The following is a 23,394-nucleotide window of genomic DNA, read 5'->3' on the forward strand; positions in this document are numbered from 1 at the left end:
GCACAAAGAAATCATGAATGTTTGGAGTGATTGCATATGCTAATTACCCTAATTATCCTGATTTGATCTTCACAAGATCACAATCATAATTCGTACAATTGTATACATGTATTGAAATATCACACTGCACTTCATAAATGTCAGTTATTATGTTGTCAATTAAAATTTTTCAAAAAGTGACATTTGAGCAGAAATTTTAATGAAGTAGAGGGGTTAACAATGCAGATATCTGAGGGAATAATGCTCTAGGAAACAGTAACTGCCCAAGGAAAAGATCAGAAAAGTATCTGCTTGTTCAATAAATATCAGAACAAACAATGTGGCTTCCCAGAATAAGTGGAAAGCACTGGAAAAGGATGATACTAAAGAGGGGGCCAGATCATCTAGAGTCTTGTAGGGCATTAGAGGGGTCTGAATTATATGCCAAGGGACAATGAGGAGTGATTAGAATATTTTAAACAAAATAATGCCATTATCTACTTATTTTTAAAAACATATTACAAGGGAGTTTTAAAATAATTAGAGACAGGATATAAGCATAAATGATTATTGCAATATTTCAGGTGACACATAATGATGGAGAGATAATGGAAATCATTGAACTATCTCAAGTCAAAGATGCTGATGGATTATCTCACAGAGATAGTGATAAAAGTGATGAGAAGTGTCCTGATTCTGGATATGTTCTGAAGGGAGATACAACAGGACCTCATGATGGATTAAATGTGTAGCATTATGACAGAGAACTCTCTGGTGACTTGTAGATTTTTGTACTAATGGATCTGCTATTGAACGAGACGAGTAATACTTCCATTTTGGGTAGGACAGAGTTGATTGTTTGTGACCATTGCTCTCATAGTAAACAACTAGAAAACCTAAAAGTATAGAATGGATACGTATAGAAGAGACTAAAACTCTAGAGAAAGTGGGAGAACCTTTCATACATCAAATTATGATCTAACTTTCTATATCCCTGGGGCAATTTGCTAATTCTGGCCTTGGTTTGCAGCTTGGATTCAGTTTGACTCATTAACAGAGCATGAGGCCATAAATCAACATGAAAAGCATTGAAAAGCAGAGTTGCCTTTCCCACAGTTTCTCAATGGTAAAAAGAAATATATGGCAGGTTGTCAGTTTAAAACCTTAGGAGCTATGTCGTAGTTACAAGGGAAGAATAGGGACACACTGGATTTAAGCAAAACTATAATCCAGCTCAGTCCCATATGGGATTAAGGTGAAATTTTCACACATAGCAAGGAAGGAATGAAGCCTCAGAAGAGAGGCTTCTATCTGAGTTTTACAGTTTTACATGCAATGTTTGGAATTTAATTTAAAAAATTGTGAGTCATATGAAAAAGCATGGCCATATGACTTAAAACCAAGATTTATAAGCAAGAACACAAAATATATAAAAAAAAACATGCAGTTTATAGAAAAAGACTTTAAAATGTTTGGCTAATATGTTCAAGAAGAAAAAGAGGAAAAAATGAATAGAGGAGAAAAAAGACCATTTCAGGTGAAAATTGAAATGTATAAGAAGAATAAATTGAAAATTACTTATAGAAAAGTATAATATTTAAAATTCAGATTTCATAGATAGATTAACAAGCAGAAAACAATGTTAGATACCTGGAAAGTGAGTAAATGAAAAAATAGCACAATTGAAGCACAGAAAAACAAAATAAAGAAAAGAGTAAGAAGCACGTAGGACATAGCAAAATAAATTGAAATGTGTAAATTTTTAGAAGGTCCACAGGCAGAGAAAGGAGAAAAACAATCATTAACTAGTTAACGCAAATCATTTTAAAACTGATGAAAATTATTAATTCAAAGACAAAGCATGCAAACACAAAGCATGATAAACAAGAAGAAAACAATGCAAGAATAAAGCCAGATAATTTTCAGGCAAATATAATCCAGTATCAATTATCTACAACTATTTGAAAGCAATAATAATTCAGACAAGGTATTGTTGCAAAGACAGATGTATACACTGATGGAACAGAATAGAAAAGAGACATTTGATTCTTATTTCACATCATGCACAAAAATAAATTCCAGATGGATTTGTAGATCTAAATGTAAAAGGGTAAAAGGGAAAATGGTAAAGATTTTAGAAGAAAACATAATAAAATATCTTTATGATCTTTAAAGTGGTAGAGATTGTACCTTATACAATACTTTCTCTCTCTCTCTCTCTCTCTCTCTCTCTCTCTCTCTTTCTCTCTGTCACACACACACACACACACACACACACACACACAGAGTAACCAATTACATTAGCAGGAAATGCAAATTAAAATCCAAAGTTCATTACTATTCACTCACTGAAATAATCAAAATGAAAAAGACAGAAAACATCACATATTGGTGAGGATGTAGAACATATCTGTGCTGTCATGATGTACTGATAGGAGTATGGGTGTGGTGGTGCACACCTGTAATCCAACACCTGTAATCCAGCAGCTCCGGAGGCTGAGGCAGGGAGATTGTGAGTTCAAAGCCAGCCTCAGCAAAAGTGAGGCCCTAAGCAACTCATTGAGACTCTGTCTCTAAATAAAATACAAAATAGGGCTGGGGAACTGGCTCAATGGTTGAGTGTCCCTGAGTTCAATCGCCAATACCCTGCTCCCCCCCAAAACCAAAAAGAGTATAACTTCATAAAGTTTTGGGAAAAGTATTTGGTGGAATCTAATAAAGCTGAATATATACATATCATATAAGCTTGCATCTCTAGACCAGAGTTTGTTTCCAAATTAAGACAGTGTTTATATTAACCAAAAGGCACAAATGTATTTTTATTAGTGTACTATAGTTATACATAATATTAGAGTTAATTTTGACATAATTATACATGCATGGAATATAATTTGTTCCAATATCATTCCCCAGTACTTTCCCTTACCCTCTTCTCCTCCCTTTCCCTATTCCCTTTCCTCTACTCTCTACTGATCTTTCTGCTATTTATATGTGTTTGTTTTTAAATTAATACCTTGTGAATATATATGAACGTGAGATTCACTGTGGTATATTCATATATGTACATAGGAAAGCTGGGTCAGATTCATTACACTGTTCTGCCCTTATCCCATCGCTCCTCCCTCCCCCTCAATCCCTTTTCTCTACTCCATCTTCATGGGTCTCCTTCTTTTTCTTTATTTTCTTCTTTTGTTCTAGCTTCTGTATATGAGAAAATATATGACTCTTTAATTTCTGATTCTGTCTTATTTCACTTAGAATTATTTTCTCCATTTCCATCTATTTACCAGCAAATCATAGTTTCATTATTCTTTATGACTGAGTAATACCATATTTTCCTTATCTATTATCTATCAACAGGTACCAAGATAGGCTCTATAGGTTGGCAATTGTGAATTGTGCTGCTATAAACATTGATGTGGCTGCATTCCTATAGTATATTGATTTTAGATCTTCTGGATGTATACTGAGGAATGGGATAACTGAGTCATATTGTGGTTCCCTTCCTAAATTTTGAGGAATCTCCATACTGCTTTACAGAGTGGTTGCACTAATTTGTAGTCCCATCAACAATGTATGAATGTACCTTTTCCCCCACATCCTCACCAACATTTATTAGTAGTAGTATAGAACCAAACTTTTTAATGTTTTTTTAATGATCATTATTGACATGCAAGTTGTTAAATAAGAAATAGCAAGTTTTTAAGTGTTTAAAAGTGCCTGGTAGTATATGGAGGAAACTCAGAAGTATAACTAAGAAGAACAAATAAAAATAAATAAATAGGGCTGGAGTTGTGGTTCAGTGGTAGAGCACTTGCTTAGCACATGTGAGGCACTGGGTTCCATCCTCAGCACCACATAAAGAAAAAATAAATAAACAAAATAAAGATATTGTGTCCATCTACAACTAAAAATATAAAAATAAATAAATAAATAAAAGTTGGAATATGTGAGAGATCCTCTTTGAATAGTATTTCAATAACCACCTTTGGACCTAGTAAGTTAAATAGAACTACCAGAGTCACAAGTCTTAAATATCAGTTTAAGGATTTATTTTACTTCCGAAACTTTTTATTTATTGTAAGAACATTCTCTTGGTTTGTATACAGTATACTATTTATGTGTGTGAATATATATATATACTTATACTATATGTATAATGTATAAGTATATAGTACACTATGTATATGGTTTTATTTATATTTAATTTTCAAGAATGATTTACTGTCAGCAACATATAGGTATACTAGCACACACTTATTAAGCCAAGTCAACTGATAAGATTGTGACAAGTTAAGTACAATGTCCTCCTGTCCTTTGTTCTGTTGTTTTTTGGTTAAGATTATCCTTTTCCATCTCCTAAAAGTGGCCTCATCTTGTGAGTATCATCTATTTTATGAATACTTCTTTAACATTCAACTTTGAGCAGGAACAATAGTGCTTATTTCTGGTTTCACTTAACACTTGCTTTTGTTTCACTAGTGCACACATTTCTTATGCTCAAACTTCCACTGTAACTGTTGTACACTTTCCCCTTCAATGGATTGTGGGCTCCTTAATTGTGGTTACTGTGCCTTTTTATCCTTTGTTTACCAGTATAGGGCCAGGCTTCAAGTAGAGATTCAATCAAGTATCTTTCAATTTGTTCTCATTTTTGTCCTTCTCCCACCCCCTTTCTTTATTCCACCTTTTTTATTTTTTAATTTTTGGTGCTGGGATGGAACCCAAGACTTTGTGCACTCTAAGCATGTGTTCTACCATTGAACTACACCGTCAGCTCTCAATTGTTTTTTTTTTTAATTTTTTTCCCTTTACTTCTCTCCCTTTATTAGTTCATGCCTTTCCTGCTTTGATCTCCATATTATGAAAAGATAATATTTTTTAACTACAAAATGATTCTGTTCCCATATATTATTGACAAAGAAATTGCTATTTTTTTTTTCTGCATAAAGCAATTTGCCATTCTGGGCCCGGTGAAGCTTCTGAGACACTGTTAGATGCACAATATAATTTCACATCTGAAGAAGGGCCTGCTAGGATTTTGATGGTTAATATTCAGGAATGTCTGCTCCAGGTACTCAGCCTCAGTTAGAAAATCCAGTAAGAATTTTTTTTTCTTAAGAGTGAGAAAAAAATCTTCCTTCACTTATCCTTTCCTTGAACAAACCTGCTGTAGTTTTCACATTGTCAAAAGTTGTGTAGCCAGGTATGGTGTTGCATGACTATAATCCCAGCTGCTCAGGAGACTGAGACAGGAGTATAGAAAGTTTAAAACCAGCCTCAGCAAGTTAGCAAGGCCTAAACAACTTAGAGAGACCCTGACTCTAAATAAAATATAAAAAGGGCTAGGGAGGTGGCTCAGTGGTTGCCCTGGGTTCAATCCCTAGAACCAACCAACCAACAAAATCTTGGGTAGATTAGTTGGAAGACTGTATTGCTCTTTATAAATAGAGAGTGTTGCAACCACCAGAATAGCAAAGATAAGAAAACATATACAGCTGGTTCTTTGCTTAGGGGTACAGGGCACTCCAGCATAGGTACAAGATGAAAGGCACTAGGAAAAAATTAGAAGACAACATCTTGTGAAATCACATTTCACTAATAGCACTGTGACAATCTCACATAATATCAGAAAATATTTTAGGCAATGGTATGGAAACATTCCTGAGAAGATTTTCCTTTCTTCTTCATGATTATGGTTTAAAGAGCTACAATTCCAGGTGGGAGTCCTAGATACACAATGGGCCTCAAAGGATGCTTTGTTTTCAAGATTGAATCAAAAGAGATTATAGCCATGTATAGGAGGAAGTCTCTTGGCCAGATGTTACAAATTGGGACTGCATCTGTAATGTGTTTGATCTAAATATGTGTTAATTACTTTTAAAATTATTTGCCAAGATTTGAAATTTAAGATATTGTCTCATAAAATTCCAGATATGTTTATCATTTCATGAAATCAGAATATCTGACAACACTGGGCTTAAATCTTACATGGCTGCAATTGACTAAGGCTGGTTAGTCCTGTCCTTTGTAGATGTGCATATGCTTGCCCAGGACACATAATCCTGACCATCACTTTTTCCTTCTCCCTGCAAACAGGCTCCAATATCAGTTGCTATTAATCAACTTACTTGAATTCTCATTTTACTTATGATTAAAATCTCCCAGTGAATTTAAGAGGAAATAGTTCTTGCATCTATACTTATCATTAAAAAAATAAAACACAGACTGAGGTGGCTATGTTTCAAAACAGATGGGAGAGTTTGCATTTCCTTATAGGAATGGAAAATATTTCTACATCTTTACTGTGCATACAAAGTATACTTTTGCTGAAGGGATAAAACTTCAAATATTATAATTATTCCATCCATTATAGAAAACTACAATGGATATACAGAAATCCCCCCTTATCTAATCTAGGGGGATATGTTCCAAGACTTCCAATCCTTGAATCCATGGATAGTACCAAACTCTATCTAGGTATAGAATTTTTCCTATACATACATATATATGATAAAGTTTGATTTATAAGCGTGGCATGGTAACAGGTTAGCAATAATAAAGAATAATAAAGTAGAACAATTCTGTCAATATACTTACTGAATAAAGATTATATAAATATGCTTTTTCGAGGCTGGGATTGTGGCTCAGTGGCAGAGCGCTTGCCTAGCACGTGTGAAGCCCTGGCTTTGATCCTCAGCACCACATAAAAATAAATAAATAAAATAAAGTTATTGTGTTCAACTACAACTAAAAAATAAATATAAAAAATGTTTTTTTCTGTCTCTAAAAATGTCTTATTGTACTGTACTCATCCTTCTCCTTCTTGTGATGATTTGAAATGATGCAATGCCTACATGATGAGATGATGTGAGGTGAGTGTTAGGCTACTATATAAGGGTTATTTAAGCACAAGTACTGCAATATCACAATAGTTTATTCAATAATCAAAATGGTTACCAAGTGACTAATGGGCAGGTAGCATTCACAGCCCATATATAATGGACAAAGGGATGATTCATGCCCCAGGCAGAAAGAAGTGGAATAGCATGAGATTTCATTATGTTATTCAGAACACCAAGTAGGTTAAAACATGCATTGTTTGTTTCTGTGATTTTCCTTCAATATTTTTGGACTGCATTAATTGAAAGTAACTGAAACCTTGGAAAGCAAAAGCACAGGTAGGGGGTAACTACTGCATAGAAAAGATGTACAATAAAAATATTAATTTAAAGAACAGACTGAAAGTTCAACAAGTTTTGTATTTGAATGTATACCCTAGGTATTGCTGCTGGGAAATGCAGTCATGTCATCAGCAATAAGTTTTCTCAGGCATCAAAATATTTTACAGATGAAAAATTATAAAATTATCTCTATAGCACAACAGAAATTATGTATAAAAGTAGGAGTATTGTTGGTTGAAGAAATGACTGAGACCATATATAGGGCAAGTTATTTTGAAAAGTTAAATTTCTTTAACATTTTATTTTCAGCTTATGACAGCACAGATATAAAAAATGCCATAGAATTATACATACATTTTTCATGATGTCAATGAGAATTTTAAAGTGAATGAAGAAGTTTTTGGATGGCATTCTTTTAAGCAAATCAGTAAAAGGTTTTCTTAGCTATATTGAAACAGCTCCTAAAAAGTATAATGTACATGCATACCCATGTTTATAGCAGCACAATTTACAATAGCCAAACTATGGAACCAGCCTAGGTGTCCATCAATGATGAATGTGTAAAGAAAATGTGGTATATATCCACAATGGGGTTTTATTCAGCTATACAAAAGAATGAAATTATGACATTTGCAGGAAAATGCATGGAACAGGGACATTATGTTAAGTGAAATGATTCAAACTCAGAAAGTTAAGGATTGTATGTTTTATCTCATATACAGAGACTAGAGAGGAAGAAATAAAATAAAAATGGGGTAGATCTCCTAAAAATCAAAGGGAGATCAGTGGAGAAAAGGGGGAAAGGGGTGGGAGGTAAGGAGGTGGGGGGAGGAATGCTGTGGAGTGATATTGGCCAAATTATATTGTTATATTTTGTGCTTGTACAAATATGTAAAAACAAATACCATCAATATATACAACAATACTGCACCAATTAAAAATGGGAGGAAAAAAGCCTAAGTAAAAAAAAGTATAATATAAACAGATCATAGACTTGCTATGAAATATGCATCCAATATTGCCGAGTTTTTCAGGGACCCAGAATTTACATTTGTTCACTGTTATATTCACATCTGATTTGTGGCAAAATATTCCAATAGACCACGTTATGAACATTACAGTTGCCACCAGGAGCTGAAAACACTTCCCTTCACTAACTTGAACAACACACAGCTCAAAGCTTGTAGGAAAAGGGTGAACAGTGTGAATAGTTTCCATTTATGAACCTAAGTGCCTGAGATAGGCAGGGCAAAGAAATTCACTGAGCAAAAAGGTCAATTGTGTCTGGAAAGGAATCAACTCATTCCTTTAAGATACTGACATTTCCCTTACCTACACCCCTTTTAAGATTAATCTGTATAAAATCTGTAGTTGACATTGGAATTCCAGATAAAACATTAACACCCTCATGAAGAAAAAAAGATTTCAGTTTTCTGATTTGCACATCAAAATGGTAATAAATAAGTTATGAAAGAAAATTGTGATCATTAATTCTTGGTATTTCAAGTTTGGATTTTTATTTTTAATCTAAAATATCAGTAGTATGATTTTTTTTTTTGCTTCATCTCATATTATCACCCATAGTGAATAAAAGAAAACTTTATTACTTTTCTGGCAATGTATTTTTCTTAGAACTAGTGTGATTCACTCATTCAAAGTAGCTTTTCTGGCTCCTATAGACATTTGAGTTTGTGATGTCTGCATGAGATAACATTTTAGTCATTCCTCTCCCTGTCCCTACATTCTACCCTAAAAGAGAAGGAGACTGGTTATCAGTCTAGAAGTCTGTGAGTCATTGAAGGAAGAGACTATTTTGGGTTCATTACTATGAATATGGCAAGCACTATAGTAATCATTCAATGAGTGTTGGATGAATGGATGAATTCAGTTAAGGACAGAACACATACCCAGAACTCTTTGGGGGTACAAGATATATTTAAATCTCATACAATATCAGTATCATAAATAATCACTTTCCTTTCCCTTCAACTTCATCTTGACTCTTCTCTGTCTTAGATGCCTATACAACAGCTGAAGTGGTTTATTCTTGGACTCTTGGGAAGAACAAATCTGTGGAAGTGGCACAGGATGGTTCTCGCTTGAATCAGTATGACCTATTGGGCCATGTTGTTGGGACAGAGATAATTCGGTCAAGTACAGGTATTTACTTATTTAACAAACATTTGCATAACATATATCACATGCCAAACACTGTTCTAAGTGCTTATAATATTTATTCTTCAAAACAATGTCATGACAAAGGAAACTGAGAGATAAAAAACTTCAGTGATTTGCCCCATGTCAGAGCTGTGTAATAGTAGAGCCCAAATCTAAACCCAGGCAGATTGACTCTTCAGTCCCTCTTTTTAAAATATTTTTTTCAGTTGCAAGTAGACACAATCCGTTTATTTTACTTATTTATTTATTTTTATGTGGTGCTGAGGATCCAACCCAGGGCTGCACACGTGCTAGGCAAGTGCTCTACCACTGAGCTGCAACCCAACCTCTCTTAAGTTCCTCTTAACCATAGTGCCCTGCTGCTTTTGCGGGGGTGGGGGGGGTGGGGGTGGGGAAGGTCAAGGGAGTATGGTAGAAGAGACAACAAACAAAGGCAAACAAACAAAGTGTTGGGAAAGCTGAGGTAGTGAGTTAATAACCCCAGTATAGGTCAGGCACACAGCCTGGAGGTCCAGGGAGTAGCCATGGAATTATTTTCCTAAGGGATCACCCACTTCAAAAAAAATGTTATTTGCAAAAATCTACCAGATCTTTTTTTTTTTAAAGAGAGAGAGAGAGAGAGAGAGAGAGAGAGAGAATTTTTAATATTTATTTTGTAGTTTTCGGCAAACACAACATCTTTGTTTGTATGTGGTGCTGAGGATGGAACCTGGGCCGCACGCATGCCAGGCGAGTGCGCTACCGCTTGAGCCACATCCCCAGCCCCTACCAGATCTTTTTAATAGCTAGTTTTTGCATTTTAACAAATGGAACTGGAGATTTGTTCTGTAGCCTTAAGATTTTCCCATTTGTAAACTGGCCTGTTCTAGTGACCCAAGGAAGGAAATACCATGAAATCCCAATTAATGTTAAAGTGTTTGGCAAAATGGAATATATTCTGAAGCCCAATTATCACATAATATTTTTGCTGTGAAAAGATGGGAGCTTTCAACATTAATTTTTCAAGCAGCACTTGTCTCTGTGAAACCCCAGTTATAAATAAAGTAGTATATTTTGTACTTTTGTTTCATTATCTGACCATAAGCTGTGATCTCATGATGTCATAGCATGTCATGTTCTCTGCTTTCCATTTTCCCTCAACCCCAGGGCCAGGGCAGGGTACCTAAAAAAGGTGCCATTTCAAATGTATTTGAGAGACAAAATGGATTTAGAAATCTACAAATAGGTGTGGGAAAGGCTATTCTTTCCCACAAAGGCTAGAGGTAAGAGAAAGCATGTTGTAATGTGGCACAGCACAGTACAAAACAGCTGGGTGCAGCACAGCCAGCAAGGCCTTTGGTGAGGGCCTGCCCAGGGCTGCTGATATTTCCACCCCCAGGTAAGTACTTCATCCATCAGTCCACTCTCCTCACTTCCCAGTCCCTCCTCTGCACTTCCAACTGGCATCAACTTTTAAGATCAGTTGTTTGCTATCCACACAGCCTCAGATGCCATTTCATTTATTAAAACCACTGTTCCACTTTTATCACATGGACAGTACACATTCATGATAGGAAAATTAAAATTAAAACTACACAGAGGAGCCAATATTGGAAAATAAAATACAGTCAAACCTCCATGTCTCTGGGGTTTATATCTGCTATATTAAATCAAGTACAGATAAAAAATATTTGAAAAAAATCATATCTGCCCTGAACATGTACAGACATTTTACTTGTCATTATTTGCTAAACAATACAGGATAAGAATTATGAATATAGCATTTACATTATATCAGATATAAGGAAGCTAGAAATGAGGTAAAGCACAGGGGAAGACATGCACAGGTTCTATGCAAATAATATGCAATTTTATATGAGGGACTTGAGCAGTCAGGGACATAGAGGTATAACTGCACTCTTTAATTCCACTTTCTAGGAAAAAGTCTTCTTAGAAGATTTTTGTACATCAACTGGTTATTATACATTTTGATATTTAAGAAGATTCTCTTTGTATTTTTCACAAATATGCTTTATATAAGTGGATCCATACCCTTGATACTGTTTTATATGCTGCTTTTAAATTAGTTTTATATTTTAAACATGTTTTCATGTTAGTAGATATAATGGCCCAAATATACACAAAATTTAGTAACAGTATATTGACAATTAGAATGAACACGTGTTCTTTATTACCAGTTTTGGTTATTTCAAATAAAAAATAAAATTCTCTCTTACAAGGCCAGAGAATTCTTGATAATGATGTGATATGTGTTGTTGTCAATGGGAAGTATAGTGTTTCAGTTTGAAAATTAGCAAAATAACATCTTCACTGTTAGTGGCCTTATGTACACAGATCATAATCTAACCAATTATCTACTATTATGCTCTGTGTTTTCATGCTCTGAATAATACTCAAAGACCCTCTTTTTCCATATATCATTTTGCTCCTGTGTAATTCTCTTCCTAGCATACAGACAGAAAATTGAGATTGCTATTTCAGAAAGTAGACATGTTTTTTAAAATTTAATACATATTGACAAACTCCGACTCTGAAAGGTTAAACAATTCATACTCCCATTATCAGTGTATGAGCATGCTGCTTTCCCCTTACCTTGGCAACATGGATATTATAGATTGAATTATGTCCCTCCAAAATATATGTTGAAGTTTTAACCCCAATACCTCAAAATGTGACCTTATTTGGAAACAGCGTCATTGCAGATGTAACTGGTTAGGATGAGATCATTCTGCAATAAGGTGGCTTTCTAATCCAATATGACTGGAGTCCTTATGAAAATGGGAAATCTGGACACAGAAACACACAAAACACTATGTAAACACAAAGGCAGTAATAGGGTGGATGTTTTTCCAAGTTGAGAAATGCTAAACATTGCTAGCAAACAACAAAACTAGCAAGAACCAAGTAAGGATTCCCCTATGGGTTTTAGATGGATCCTGTCACTGCTGACACCTTGATTTCAGATTTTTTTAAACCCATGAACATAGTGGTGAAATTGATAATGATAAAATTTTGAGCATATGATATGTTCCAAGCACTGCCCTGAGGACAGTATTTTCACTCATTTATACCTTTAACAACACTTTGAGGTGGCAGTATTATTATTCCATGTTGAAAGATGATGATATCATAGCTCTAATTAAATGTTTTAACAACTTATGCTTTACTTTTAGTGACTCCTTTCATAGTTATAAATAGTGTGCTATTCCTTAACTTTATCCCTTTAGACATTAAACATAGATTCCCTACTCTGAAGTATGCGAGTTCATAACTCACTTCAATTACTCCTTACCTTTCCTCTCCTGCACCAGTTTTATTCTAAGTCTTGGTAGCTGGATATAATAGTCACCTATAGTTCCTGTTCTATCAAAGTTTCTGTTGTATCCTCATCTCTTTCTTGTTTCCTACACCTACCAACTAAATTTTGCTTTCACTGTCAAAACATATTAAAGTATACATTTAGTTCTTGTGGTAGGCAGAATAATGACCCTCCAAAAATGTACACATCCTCATTCCAGAACCTGTGAACATATAAATTTATAAGGCAAGGGAGATTAAGGTTGCAGATGGAATTAAAATTTCTTATCAACTGCTTTTGAAATAAAGAGTATCCCAGATTATCTAGGTAGGTCCAATACAATCACAAAAGGTCCTTATCAAGAGGAGACAGAAAGACCAGAGTCAGAGAGCAAATGACTTAGAAGATACTTTGCTGCAGGCTTTAAAGATGAAAAATGAGGCCACAAGCAAGGAAAGGGTAGCCTCTTCCCTAAAAACACCAGAAAAGAATGCAGCTCCACCAACAGTGTATAAAAACAACATTAATATATACAATTTATATATAGTATGTGTCATTTAAAAATTTTAATTAAAAACTTTGATTTTCACAGAATCCCATTTTAGACTTCTGATCTTCAGAGATATAAGAACATAAAGTTGTTGAAATACCAATGAGAAACTAATACAGTTCTATACCCACAATTAATCATTTTACACTGACTCTATAGATTAATTTTAAAATTTGAAAACCAGCAAGGGGACTTTGTATCAGTATGACTGTAAACATTATCTTTTGGGGGAATTGCATTTCTTTCTTTGGAGCCTATCATCCACTTTAATTTTCCTATTTCTCTATAGTTTCTTTTGGCTAGGAGAATAAATATTTTATATATTCATTGTGAATGTGGAGGTAGGGCACATTAACTCTTCTATGTATAGACCTTCAGATAATGACCCTGTTTTTCACCTGTTTTTGAGACACTCTCCTAGTTGTTCCTACAGTCTTGAGGACTGCATCCTCTCTGGGCACTGCCAGCCAGCCTCTCCAGTTGGCAGCGCCCCATCTGTTTCCCATCCACGCCCAGGACTGCTTGTCTGCTGGTTTCCTCCTTGGGTACTTTCTGCATTCAAAGTTTTGTTAAGCTCTTTCATTTCTTGTTGTTATCTTTCTCATGGGATTGTACTGTTTTGCTGTCTTTGCTGTTGGTTAATGGAATCTTAAGAAGAAGAGGAGTAAACATAAATTTGTGTGCTCAGTATGGTATTATGAACAGAAAACTCTAGTTTTTTTAACCTATATTTTTAGTACTTTGTTTCCATTTTTAAAAAATTTACAGAGCAAAAACATTTGGAATTCCTTTTGGTTTACACCAAGGTAAATTACCCTCTAGTAAATAATCTCATTTTTCCTCAGTGATTTCGGATGCTGGATTTAAAGCTGGGTGCAGTGGTGCATCCCTGTAATCCCACAGCTCAGGAGGCTAAGGCAGGAGGATCCTGAGTTTGAGGCGAGCTTCAGCAACTTAGTGAAGCCCTGAACAATTTAGTGAGACCCTGTCTCAAAGTAAAAGATCTGGGGATATAGCTCAGTGGTAGAGTACTCCTAGGTTCAATCCCTACACCAAAAATGACAATGGATTTATCATGTACTAAATCTACATACATGCACATGTATGCACAAATACACGTATGTACATATAGGTCCATGTCTGGACTTATTTTTCTAACCCTCCTCCTCCTTCTCCTCCTCCTCCTCCTCCTCCTCCTCTTCCTCTTCCTCTTCCTCCTCTTCCTCTTCCTTCTCCTCCTTCTCTGAGAAATAATTCCAGATTGTAGTATACTATGCAAGCACTCTACTGCTTAGTTACACTCCCAGTTCATATTTAATCTTTTTTTCATTGCTGTCTATTCTGTCTCTGTATTGCATTATTTTAATTAATATAGATAAATGCTTTTAAATTAGTGTGTGCATATGTCTATACACATGTACAAACTATATATATATATATATATATATATATATATAATATTTCTAGGAATATTAACAAGGAAATTAACTGTAATAACATAGAGGAAAAAGAATAAGATGGGTAGTTTAGGAACAAATGTGGGTGGAAGTCTTTGTTTTACTATAGGAACCATATCAGTATTATTACTTTTCCATATATTAATATTATTTTCATTGTCACTACAAATTATGAACATTCCCTTCTGAATCCCAAATATGTTTCTCCATGTAAGGTCTAGCATATGAATGGGAGGCTCTGCCAAAGAAAAGTCCTACAGTATATCGATATTCTGTTTGGTATGACTGGCTTTCTCTCTAAATGCTCAGTATGAAGTAGCTGTAAGAAGACTTTTTGTTCCAGACTCAAATATGTGTGAAATAAGCATATGAAATTCTTCAAAATCTGCCATTAGTTGTGGACAATATTCTCTATTTTCAGCATTAATTCTATTTTCCCTCATTTAGCAAATTATTGTATTAATTTTATAGAAGGATAGTTTGGATACATGATGTTATTTTTCCATCTTTTCTAGAAATTTGATCATTTGTTAGAGTAATAGTTTGATTGTTATCATCTTGGTGTATGTCATCTCCAGATATGTAGCATGGGAGAGACTGAAAAATACACAAAGACAGATCAGAGAAATGGAAATAAAAAGAACACAAGGCAAGATAAAGACCAAGGAACAGAGATAGAAAGATGAAGAAATACTAAAAACAGATTTAAAAAAATATATTCACTGAAGTTGTATAATGAGTTAATCCTCTTGTGTATTTTGCAACCTTAAAAATTACTCAAATTGAGAATATGTTTCACACTGTATGTTAAAATATTTCACATTTAACACAGATGGAGCTTAATAGGCTGGAGTACAAAGGCAGGGAAGAAATTCCCCAAACCACTTAAGGGTCATCCTTCATAATAACAAATACAGAGAGAGGCAGCAATAGAGAAAAGGAAAGAGGGAATATGACAGTCCACTTCAGAAAGATGTATTCAGTTATGTAAATCATTAATTTACTCAACTATTCTGCATTTCTGATCCATAAATAATGACTAATTTGTGAATACATATGCATTATGTTTTATATGGTACCCTTGAATATTTCACACACAACACAGATGGCATTTAATAAGCTTAATAAGCTGGGGCACAAGGGCAAAAACAGGATGAGTGAAGTGAGAAAAAAATCTTCCAATCTGATTAATACTTCAGTTCTCACTTTGGCAGAGAAAAAAATGTGGAGAGAAACAAAATATCAGAGCTGTATTTTTAAAAACTGATTCAGTTAACTGATACAATGGATTAATTTGCTAAATTTTCTAAAAGTTCTCTTGTAATTTTCATCCATATAAAACTATCTTGTGTATGAATACCTGTGAATATGCAAAAGTGGCTTTTCACTGTCCTATTTACTGTTTCTGGACCCAGATAGTGTGCATTAAAAGGGAAGAGATGGAGAATCTCCCTAACCTGGTAAAAGATTTCAGTTCTCTATCTCTCCAAGGAGACAGCATTACAGAGGGAAAGAAAATATACAAAAGGATAGTACTGCAGAAAAATATATCAGAACACTCAAAACAAATTGTTAAAATTTGATAAGCCTTTGAGAAGTGCATTTGCTTTGTCTTTCAGATCCATAGAATGTAATTTATGAATAATACATTTTACATTTATGTATTAAATATTTCACATTAGGGCTGGGGTTGTGGCTCAATGGTAGAGCATTCACCTAGCATGTGCAAGGCCCTGGGTTTAATCCTCAGCATCACATAAACATAAAATGGTATTGTGTCCATCTACAACTAAAAAATAAATAAATATTTTTAAAAATAAATATTTCACATTATCATAAATAGCATTAATAAGTCCAACTTTTAAGAAAAATAATTTTTCAATTCATTTTCAGTGGAAAAAGAGAGGGAAGGAAAAGGAAAAGGGAGACAGAAAGAGAAGAGTAGATGGACACACACAGGACAAAGAGGTTGAAAAAGAAGCAGAGAGAAAGAAAAGGGTAGCTCCAAAATTATAATGAGGAAAACATGACATAGTTTTGTATGAGATTATTGCTAAATTAAAAAATAAGCCTATGTGTATTTTTCATGTCCATGTAAACAAGCTAGGATGAGAATACACACACAAGATGGATTATATACTGAGGTCTGGATGACCAGATGGTGCTTCCTAGATGTAGGTAAAATGGAGTGGGTAGGGTAAGAAAGTGGGAAATTGCCTGAGTTGTGAATAATGCCACAATGAAATGTGGCTGGAGTAATAGAAGAGAAAATTATGAAACTCTGATAAGAGAGGTATTAGTGTGGTCAGATTTCATGGGTCTTTCTGGGCTAATTGGGGGAATTTGTCTTTTGTTCTTTGGGAGATGGTAAACAATTAGAGTGTCTCTACTAGAAAAGGGATAGCGTCTGAGTTTCTTTCTGGAGACTCAGTGATAATCTGTCCCATACCTCTGCCTACCTTCTACTGATGGACAGCAGCAATCTTTAGCTCTTCTTGGCTTGTGGATGAATGCTGGGAGCCATTAGCCAAGTAGGTATGACAGTTTCCTTGCCAGCGTACCCCATGTTGCTGACATGTTACAGTGACATTGAATGTAAGTGACCTTGCTCAAGGACCAAGGCAGATTAGGGTGTTCCCGGTTTTAAGATAATCTTGTTTAGGGCGTTCCCAGTTTAGGTTCCAGGTTTAAGGTTTAAGATTATTCCTGCTGGGAATAGGGCGTATCCTGCTGCCTGAGTTCCCCTTGAGTTCTCATGGGATTCAGACAGTATATTTTGGAGATAGAAGCCCAGTGGAGGGGAATTTGGGAGAGAAGGTGGATTTTGGGCAGAGAACGTGGATTTCCCCAGAACGTGATTGTAGATGGCTGGTGTGAGTTCGGGAATAAAGAGTTGCTGTTTGAATCTACAAGCTGTGTGGTGGCTCGTGATTGTGTGCCCAGCCAGACTGCGGCATTTGTGCCCAGCCAGACTGCGGCATTTGGTGGCCCGTACGGGGAACTTCTGAAGCTTAGAGGTAAGTGAAATTTCTCACCCTTGAGGAAGAGAGAAAGAATGGGTGACCAATTCAAAAAACAATGTGTTCTCATTTTGATTTATTTTGTTTTTATTTCAAGTTGCCTGTTCCTAGAACTTTCTCAGGCAAACTGGGGAAAATGGTTGACTCAAGGTTTGAAGTTATTCGCCTCCGAGCAAGAGAAATTGTTAGAGGAAGGAGGCACCCCAGTGAAACCAAGAACAATTAGGGCATATGTTGATACATTACAAAAATGTAGCCCATGGCTTTTTGAAGATGAGTTATTAAGTATATCAATGGGACCATCATGGTATCCTGTAGAAAGATTTTTCTTCAACAAGAAAGAGATGGCTAGTTCTGTTTACTACATTTGTCTAAGATCTTGGTTTTTACAGACATCTGATTAATTTACAAAGCTAAAGTGTTAAAATATCAACCACTAAATATGAAATCAAGTACTCTTTACTTATTAAGTTCCATAAGGTAATATATTTAAACATTATGTGTGTTTTCATAAATTGGTAAATGGAAAAATGTCTAATATTGCTTTGTGTCTGTGTCTTTGCTAGAACAAGGTTACTAAGAGTTAAGATTCTATTATGTGTAATTTATATACAAAGAGTAGAAAAATTTTCAGTTGGGTTTCAATTATAGTATTATAGTATCATAAAAAACATGAAAGTCTTTCATCTTATTAAAGTGGAGTGATTTGTCTAAATCAGAAATTTTATAAGAGTTGTTTCAAAATGTAAATTTATAAAAAGGGTTAACGGTTAAAAGAGATAGAAAAAGATTCAAGATGTGGAAATATATTTTAATATAAAAGGTTAAAGGAAAAAGAAATGTTTCTAGATGAGATAATCTCTGTGTGGTAAAGTAAAAAGTTGTAAAATGCCATTTAAAAAGATTTTGAGGAAACTAGACTTACTTTAAAAGTTTGAGAAAGGAAGAAAGAAGAAAAAGATATTTGTACATGGCAGATTGAGACAAAGCTTCTCAATGGAGTTAAAAAAAAAAGCCTTTGGTTGAAGGGCAGCCATGTAAACTAACATTAAAGAGATTTAAACAAAATCTAAGCCTCGTTTAAAAGAGTGAAGTTGTAGGTGGTGAAAAAGTACATTTAAAAGTACAGTATAGATGATAATTAAAAGGCTTTAAAAGGTTAAATTGAAGGTGGTTAAAATGCCTTCATGATGGAGGAAAGCAGCTTAATCTTAAAGGCATTACTTTAAAAAAATGGGAAGATAATAGGATAAAAGATATGTAGATAAAGAAGATTAAAAATTTAAAGTGAAAAACTTTAAAGACAGAAGTATAGAAAGTTAAAAAGAAAAAAGATAAAGAAGATGTAGAAAGATAAAAAAAATTTAGGAAGACAAGAATTTTAAACCCACAAAATAGGAAAAAAAAAACTAGGAGGAAAATAAGCAACTAAGGGTAAAAATACAAACCTTAGGGAAAAAAAACTAGAAGATAGAAATAAGATAGAAAATGGTTGAAAATGTCAAGTAAGGTATTACAGATAGAAAATGCAAAAAGCTAAGACAACTATTAGATACAGACATATACTTATTAAAGCAAAAAGAGGGAATTGGAAAGGGGTATATATCCCCCAAAGATAAACTTAAAATAACCCTTTTTACACTAAACTTTTTAAATTTGGATTCATAAGGACTTAGTGCTGCGGAAAGACATATGTATCCAAAAAATGTACATAAGCCTAAGGTACTTTGGAAAGATATTCTAACAGGACAATGGAAAGGTCCTGACCCAGTGATTGTCTGGAGTCGGGGTTTTGTTTGTGTGTTTCCACAGGGAGAACAGCCGATTTGGATTCCAGAGAGATTAACTAAAACAATTTCTACAGATGGAAAAGAAGATGATTTGACTCAAATCCATAACAGCTGATATCCAGAACTCCAGCTTGGCCATTCTTACATCTGCGACAGTGATTAACTAGTGATGCAATTTTTATTTCCTTGCCAGCGCACCCCATGTTATGCAATTTTTCCCAAGGAGCTGTCAATTGGCTTGGTGTCGTGGCATTTCTGTATCCTCCTCCCTTCTGCTAGTGATGGTCTAAAATTTGGGGGTCAATGGCTTATGCTGGACCGGTAGTCAGTGACGGGTATGATCCAATTGCAGTGGTATCAACCTAAGACAGGAGGCTGACGCCTAAAGGTCAGTTTTCCGATGACGGGTAAGAACCATATGTTGAATTGGACAACCTACCAGGCACGGTCCATAAGCCACATTAACAGAGGTGAGGCAAAGAACCTCACCCCCCCACTGGTGCATAGACCTATCCACAAGTATGGCTGTATGCTGGACCGGTAGTCAGTGACGGGTATAATTCAATTGCAGTGGTATCAACCTAAGACAGGAGGCTGACGCCTAAAGGTCAGTTTTTCCCATGACGGGTAAGAACCATATGTTGAATTGGACAACCTACCAGGCACGGTCCTTAAGCCACATTGCTTGTTGTTTAATTAATCAGAAGGGGGGAGATGCTGGGAGCCATTAGCCAAGTAGGTATGACAATTTCCTTGCCAGTGTACCCCATGTTGCAGTGACATTGAATGTAAGTGACCTTGCTCAAGGACCAAGGCAGATTAGGGTGTTCCCGGTTTTAAGATAATCTTGTTTAGGGCGTTCCCAGTTTAGGTTCCAGGTTTAAGGTTTAAGATTATTCCTGCTGGGAATAGGGCGTATCCTGCTGCCTGAGTTCCCCTTGAGTTCTCACGGGATTCAGACAGTATATTTTGGAGATAGAAGCCCAGTGGAGGTGAATTTGGGAGAGAAGGAGGATTTGGGAAGAGAACGTGGATTTCCCCAGAACGTGATTGTAGACGGCTGGTGTGAGTTCGGGAATAAAGAGTTGCTGTTTGAATCTACAAACTGTGTGGTGGCTCGTGATTGTGTGCCCAGCCAGACTGCGGCATTTGTGCCCAGCCAGACTGCGGCAGATGAACCACCCCCAATCTCTCCCTGTGTCTTTCTATGTATCTCCCTCTTCTTACTCTGGTATGGCCTTGTTTTAACAAATTATATCTGCAAAAGTCTTAATTTCAAATAAGGTATATCTTTTGGAAAGACACAACTCAATCCATAACAAGTAAAACACTACTGACAAATCCAGAAAAGTGAGAACTAACTATTGCATTTGATCATGTAATAATTAGCACATGCCTTAGAAGGCTGTTGTTTGGCACATAATAAAAATTCAATAAGTACTCACTCTTTTTTTCCCACAGAGCAAAGTAAGTTTATTTCTATTTATCTGCAGTGAATGAGAAATGCAATTTATAAAACATTTTAACATGGTTTAGAAAAATTAAGTACATGGAAATAAATATAAATAAGTAGAAATCTTTTTATCGGTTCTTTTTAGTTATACATGATGGTGGAGTACATTTTGATGTAAACTTTGGGTGTGAAACACTGCTGATCAGCCCACACTCTGCTATGTAAACTTTTGGCTTCAACCAAATAAATCAATTAGAACATATGTCTCTTTTTACCTCAGTGTCTTGATCTATAAAATTAGAGTAAAATAGCACCTATGTCATAGGGTTTTTGCAAAGATTAAATATGTTAATAAAGTTAAAATGCTAGGTGAGTGCCTGTCACAAAGCAAGCACTGTAGAAGAGATCATTGTTTCTTAATATTATTTGAGAACATGCATTTATTTAAGTGTATTGGTGCCAAAATTGCTCTGAGTAAGCAATATTGGCACACCAAAAACATACTATTTCATGATTATTAAAGAGCTCTGACTACATGCTTGGGAGGTGCTAGGATGTCTTGTCTTAAATATAATAAGGAGCTCTGTGAACTGAATTAGGGCCCAACTTGCTTTAACAATGTTTATGTGACTACATACTGCCTAATTTTACTCTCTCTCCAGGAGAATATGTTGTCATGACAACCCATTTTCATCTCAAGCGAAAAATTGGCTACTTTGTCATCCAGACCTACTTGCCATGTATCATGACTGTGATTCTGTCACAAGTGTCTTTTTGGCTCAACAGAGAGTCTGTCCCTGCCCGCACAGTCTTTGGTAAGTGTTGCTTGTTGGAAAATGAGGAAGATACATTTGAAAAGACAACTATGGGTAGTCAGAGAAGAGATGAGAAAGGTTGAAGAACCATTCCTAGAGGTAACTAAGGAGCAAGCCCCACAATAGTAACTAAATCATCAGGTTCTAGGATTTCAGGCAACTGAATTTTTAAAAAGGAAGTGGAATAAGAGGAGTGTTGAAGTAAGATTACTGAAATTCTGCCCTCCTCAGTCAGGATTGCCCGAGGAGTAAGGAAAGGAACTGAACCTTCAGTGGAAAAGGGAGGTATTCAGTGTAGACTGAAGAAAGTAAAGGGTAGGAAATCAAGCTGACAGCATAGAAGTAATTTGGGGCTTTTTAGAGAACCTTTTTTTTTGGTGTGAGCATCTGACTATGCTGCTTTTACTTTAGCTTTTTTGAAAATATGAATTAGCTAATATTCAGTAAATGCTGCAAACAATTTGAAGAGTTCTTTAAAAATACCTATAATCAGAAAATCTACTCAGTATGAGTTTTCTGATGTCTAGGAAGAGATTTACATATCATTAGCACTTTTTCCCCAGAGACTTAAAGCATACAAAATATTCTCTGCCTGTTCCTCCTGCTGAAAGATTTTTAAGACAAATATTAATTAATTCTTTTGAGCTACTAAACTACCTCCATGGCCTCACACAGAAATCATTACTACCAATATCCTGAAGCTCTACCATGTCATTAAATAAATAGTAAATGATGTTTCAGAAATTAGTAGCACTTCAGGTCAGGTCTAAGAAGAAACAACAGTGGAGAAAGAGAAAGAGTTATCTTACAGAAAAAAGAAAAAAAAATTTGAAGGGTATGACATCATGGAAGTCAACAGAGGAAAGAATTTAGGAAGCAGGAAAATATCATCTGCAAGTTTATGAAGGATGCATATTCAAACTCTCGGTTGGGTATTGTGGTATACTTCATGTTAGTGATATTGGAAAGAACAGTTCTAGTGAAATGGAGTTAGCAGAAGCTATGTGGGAGTGGGTTAAAGGTGCCCATTTTTGGAAATATAAAAAGTAGAGATCCTGAAAAATCCTGCTCTACAAATTCCTAAAAACACTAAATAAGAAAGCATTCTTTTAAGTTAACATCTAATGTCAAAAACATTAAAGGAAATACTTAAAGGCCCCATGGAAGAGGGAATTAAAAAGTGCAGTGTCCATCACATGAACTGATACTCTGTAGTACAAAGATGAGTGAAAGGATTACCCATTTGGGTTAAAAAAAAGTTTTAGTTTTAAGGTTATTCAAGGAAGGCATGGAGCCTAAGTAAAGTTTGGGGTTACAACTAAGGTTGTGTTACACTAAATAGTGGCCCCCAAAGATATTCATGTCAAGTCCCTGGAACTTGTGAATATAACCTTATATGGCAAAAGTAACTTTGAAGAGGTGATTAAGTTCAAAAGCTGGGAAGATTATCCTGTACCTTCTACATGGGCCCTAACTGCAATCACAAGTGTTCCAAGAGTGAGAAGGATATTTGACTACAGAGAAAAAAAGCAGTGAGATGATAGAAATAGGACAGATTGGAATATGTTCTTCTGTTGGCTATGAAGAAGGAGGAAGGGGTCCACGAGAAAAGGAATCCAAATTGTGTAGTTCTGGAAGACGGAAAAGTCAACAGATTATTCTTTTAGAGA

At 35.3% G+C, this 23,394-nt stretch overlaps 1 protein-coding gene across 3 annotated transcripts in view; it reads left to right on the forward strand.

The window, feature by feature from the left end:
• Gabra3 (gamma-aminobutyric acid type A receptor subunit alpha3) overlaps positions 1-23,394 on the forward strand; it is a 236,062-nt gene that overhangs the window by 192,950 nt on the left and 19,718 nt on the right. For all 3 annotated transcript variants that reach the window (XM_058582576.1, XM_058582578.1, XM_046453413.2), the window contains 2 exons: positions 9,180-9,323; positions 21,572-21,724. In XM_058582576.1, coding sequence (XP_058438559.1) covers positions 9,180-9,323; positions 21,572-21,724 — 297 coding nt within the window. The remainder of the gene's footprint in view (positions 1-9,179; positions 9,324-21,571; positions 21,725-23,394) is intronic.

The sequence above is a fragment of the Marmota monax genome, unplaced genomic scaffold (assembly GCF_021218885.2).
Source record: "Marmota monax isolate L192 unplaced genomic scaffold, Marmota_monax_Labrador192_F-V1.1 WCK01_AAM20220418_F8-fsc00142, whole genome shotgun sequence".
Taxonomy (NCBI): Eukaryota; Metazoa; Chordata; class Mammalia; order Rodentia; family Sciuridae; genus Marmota; species Marmota monax.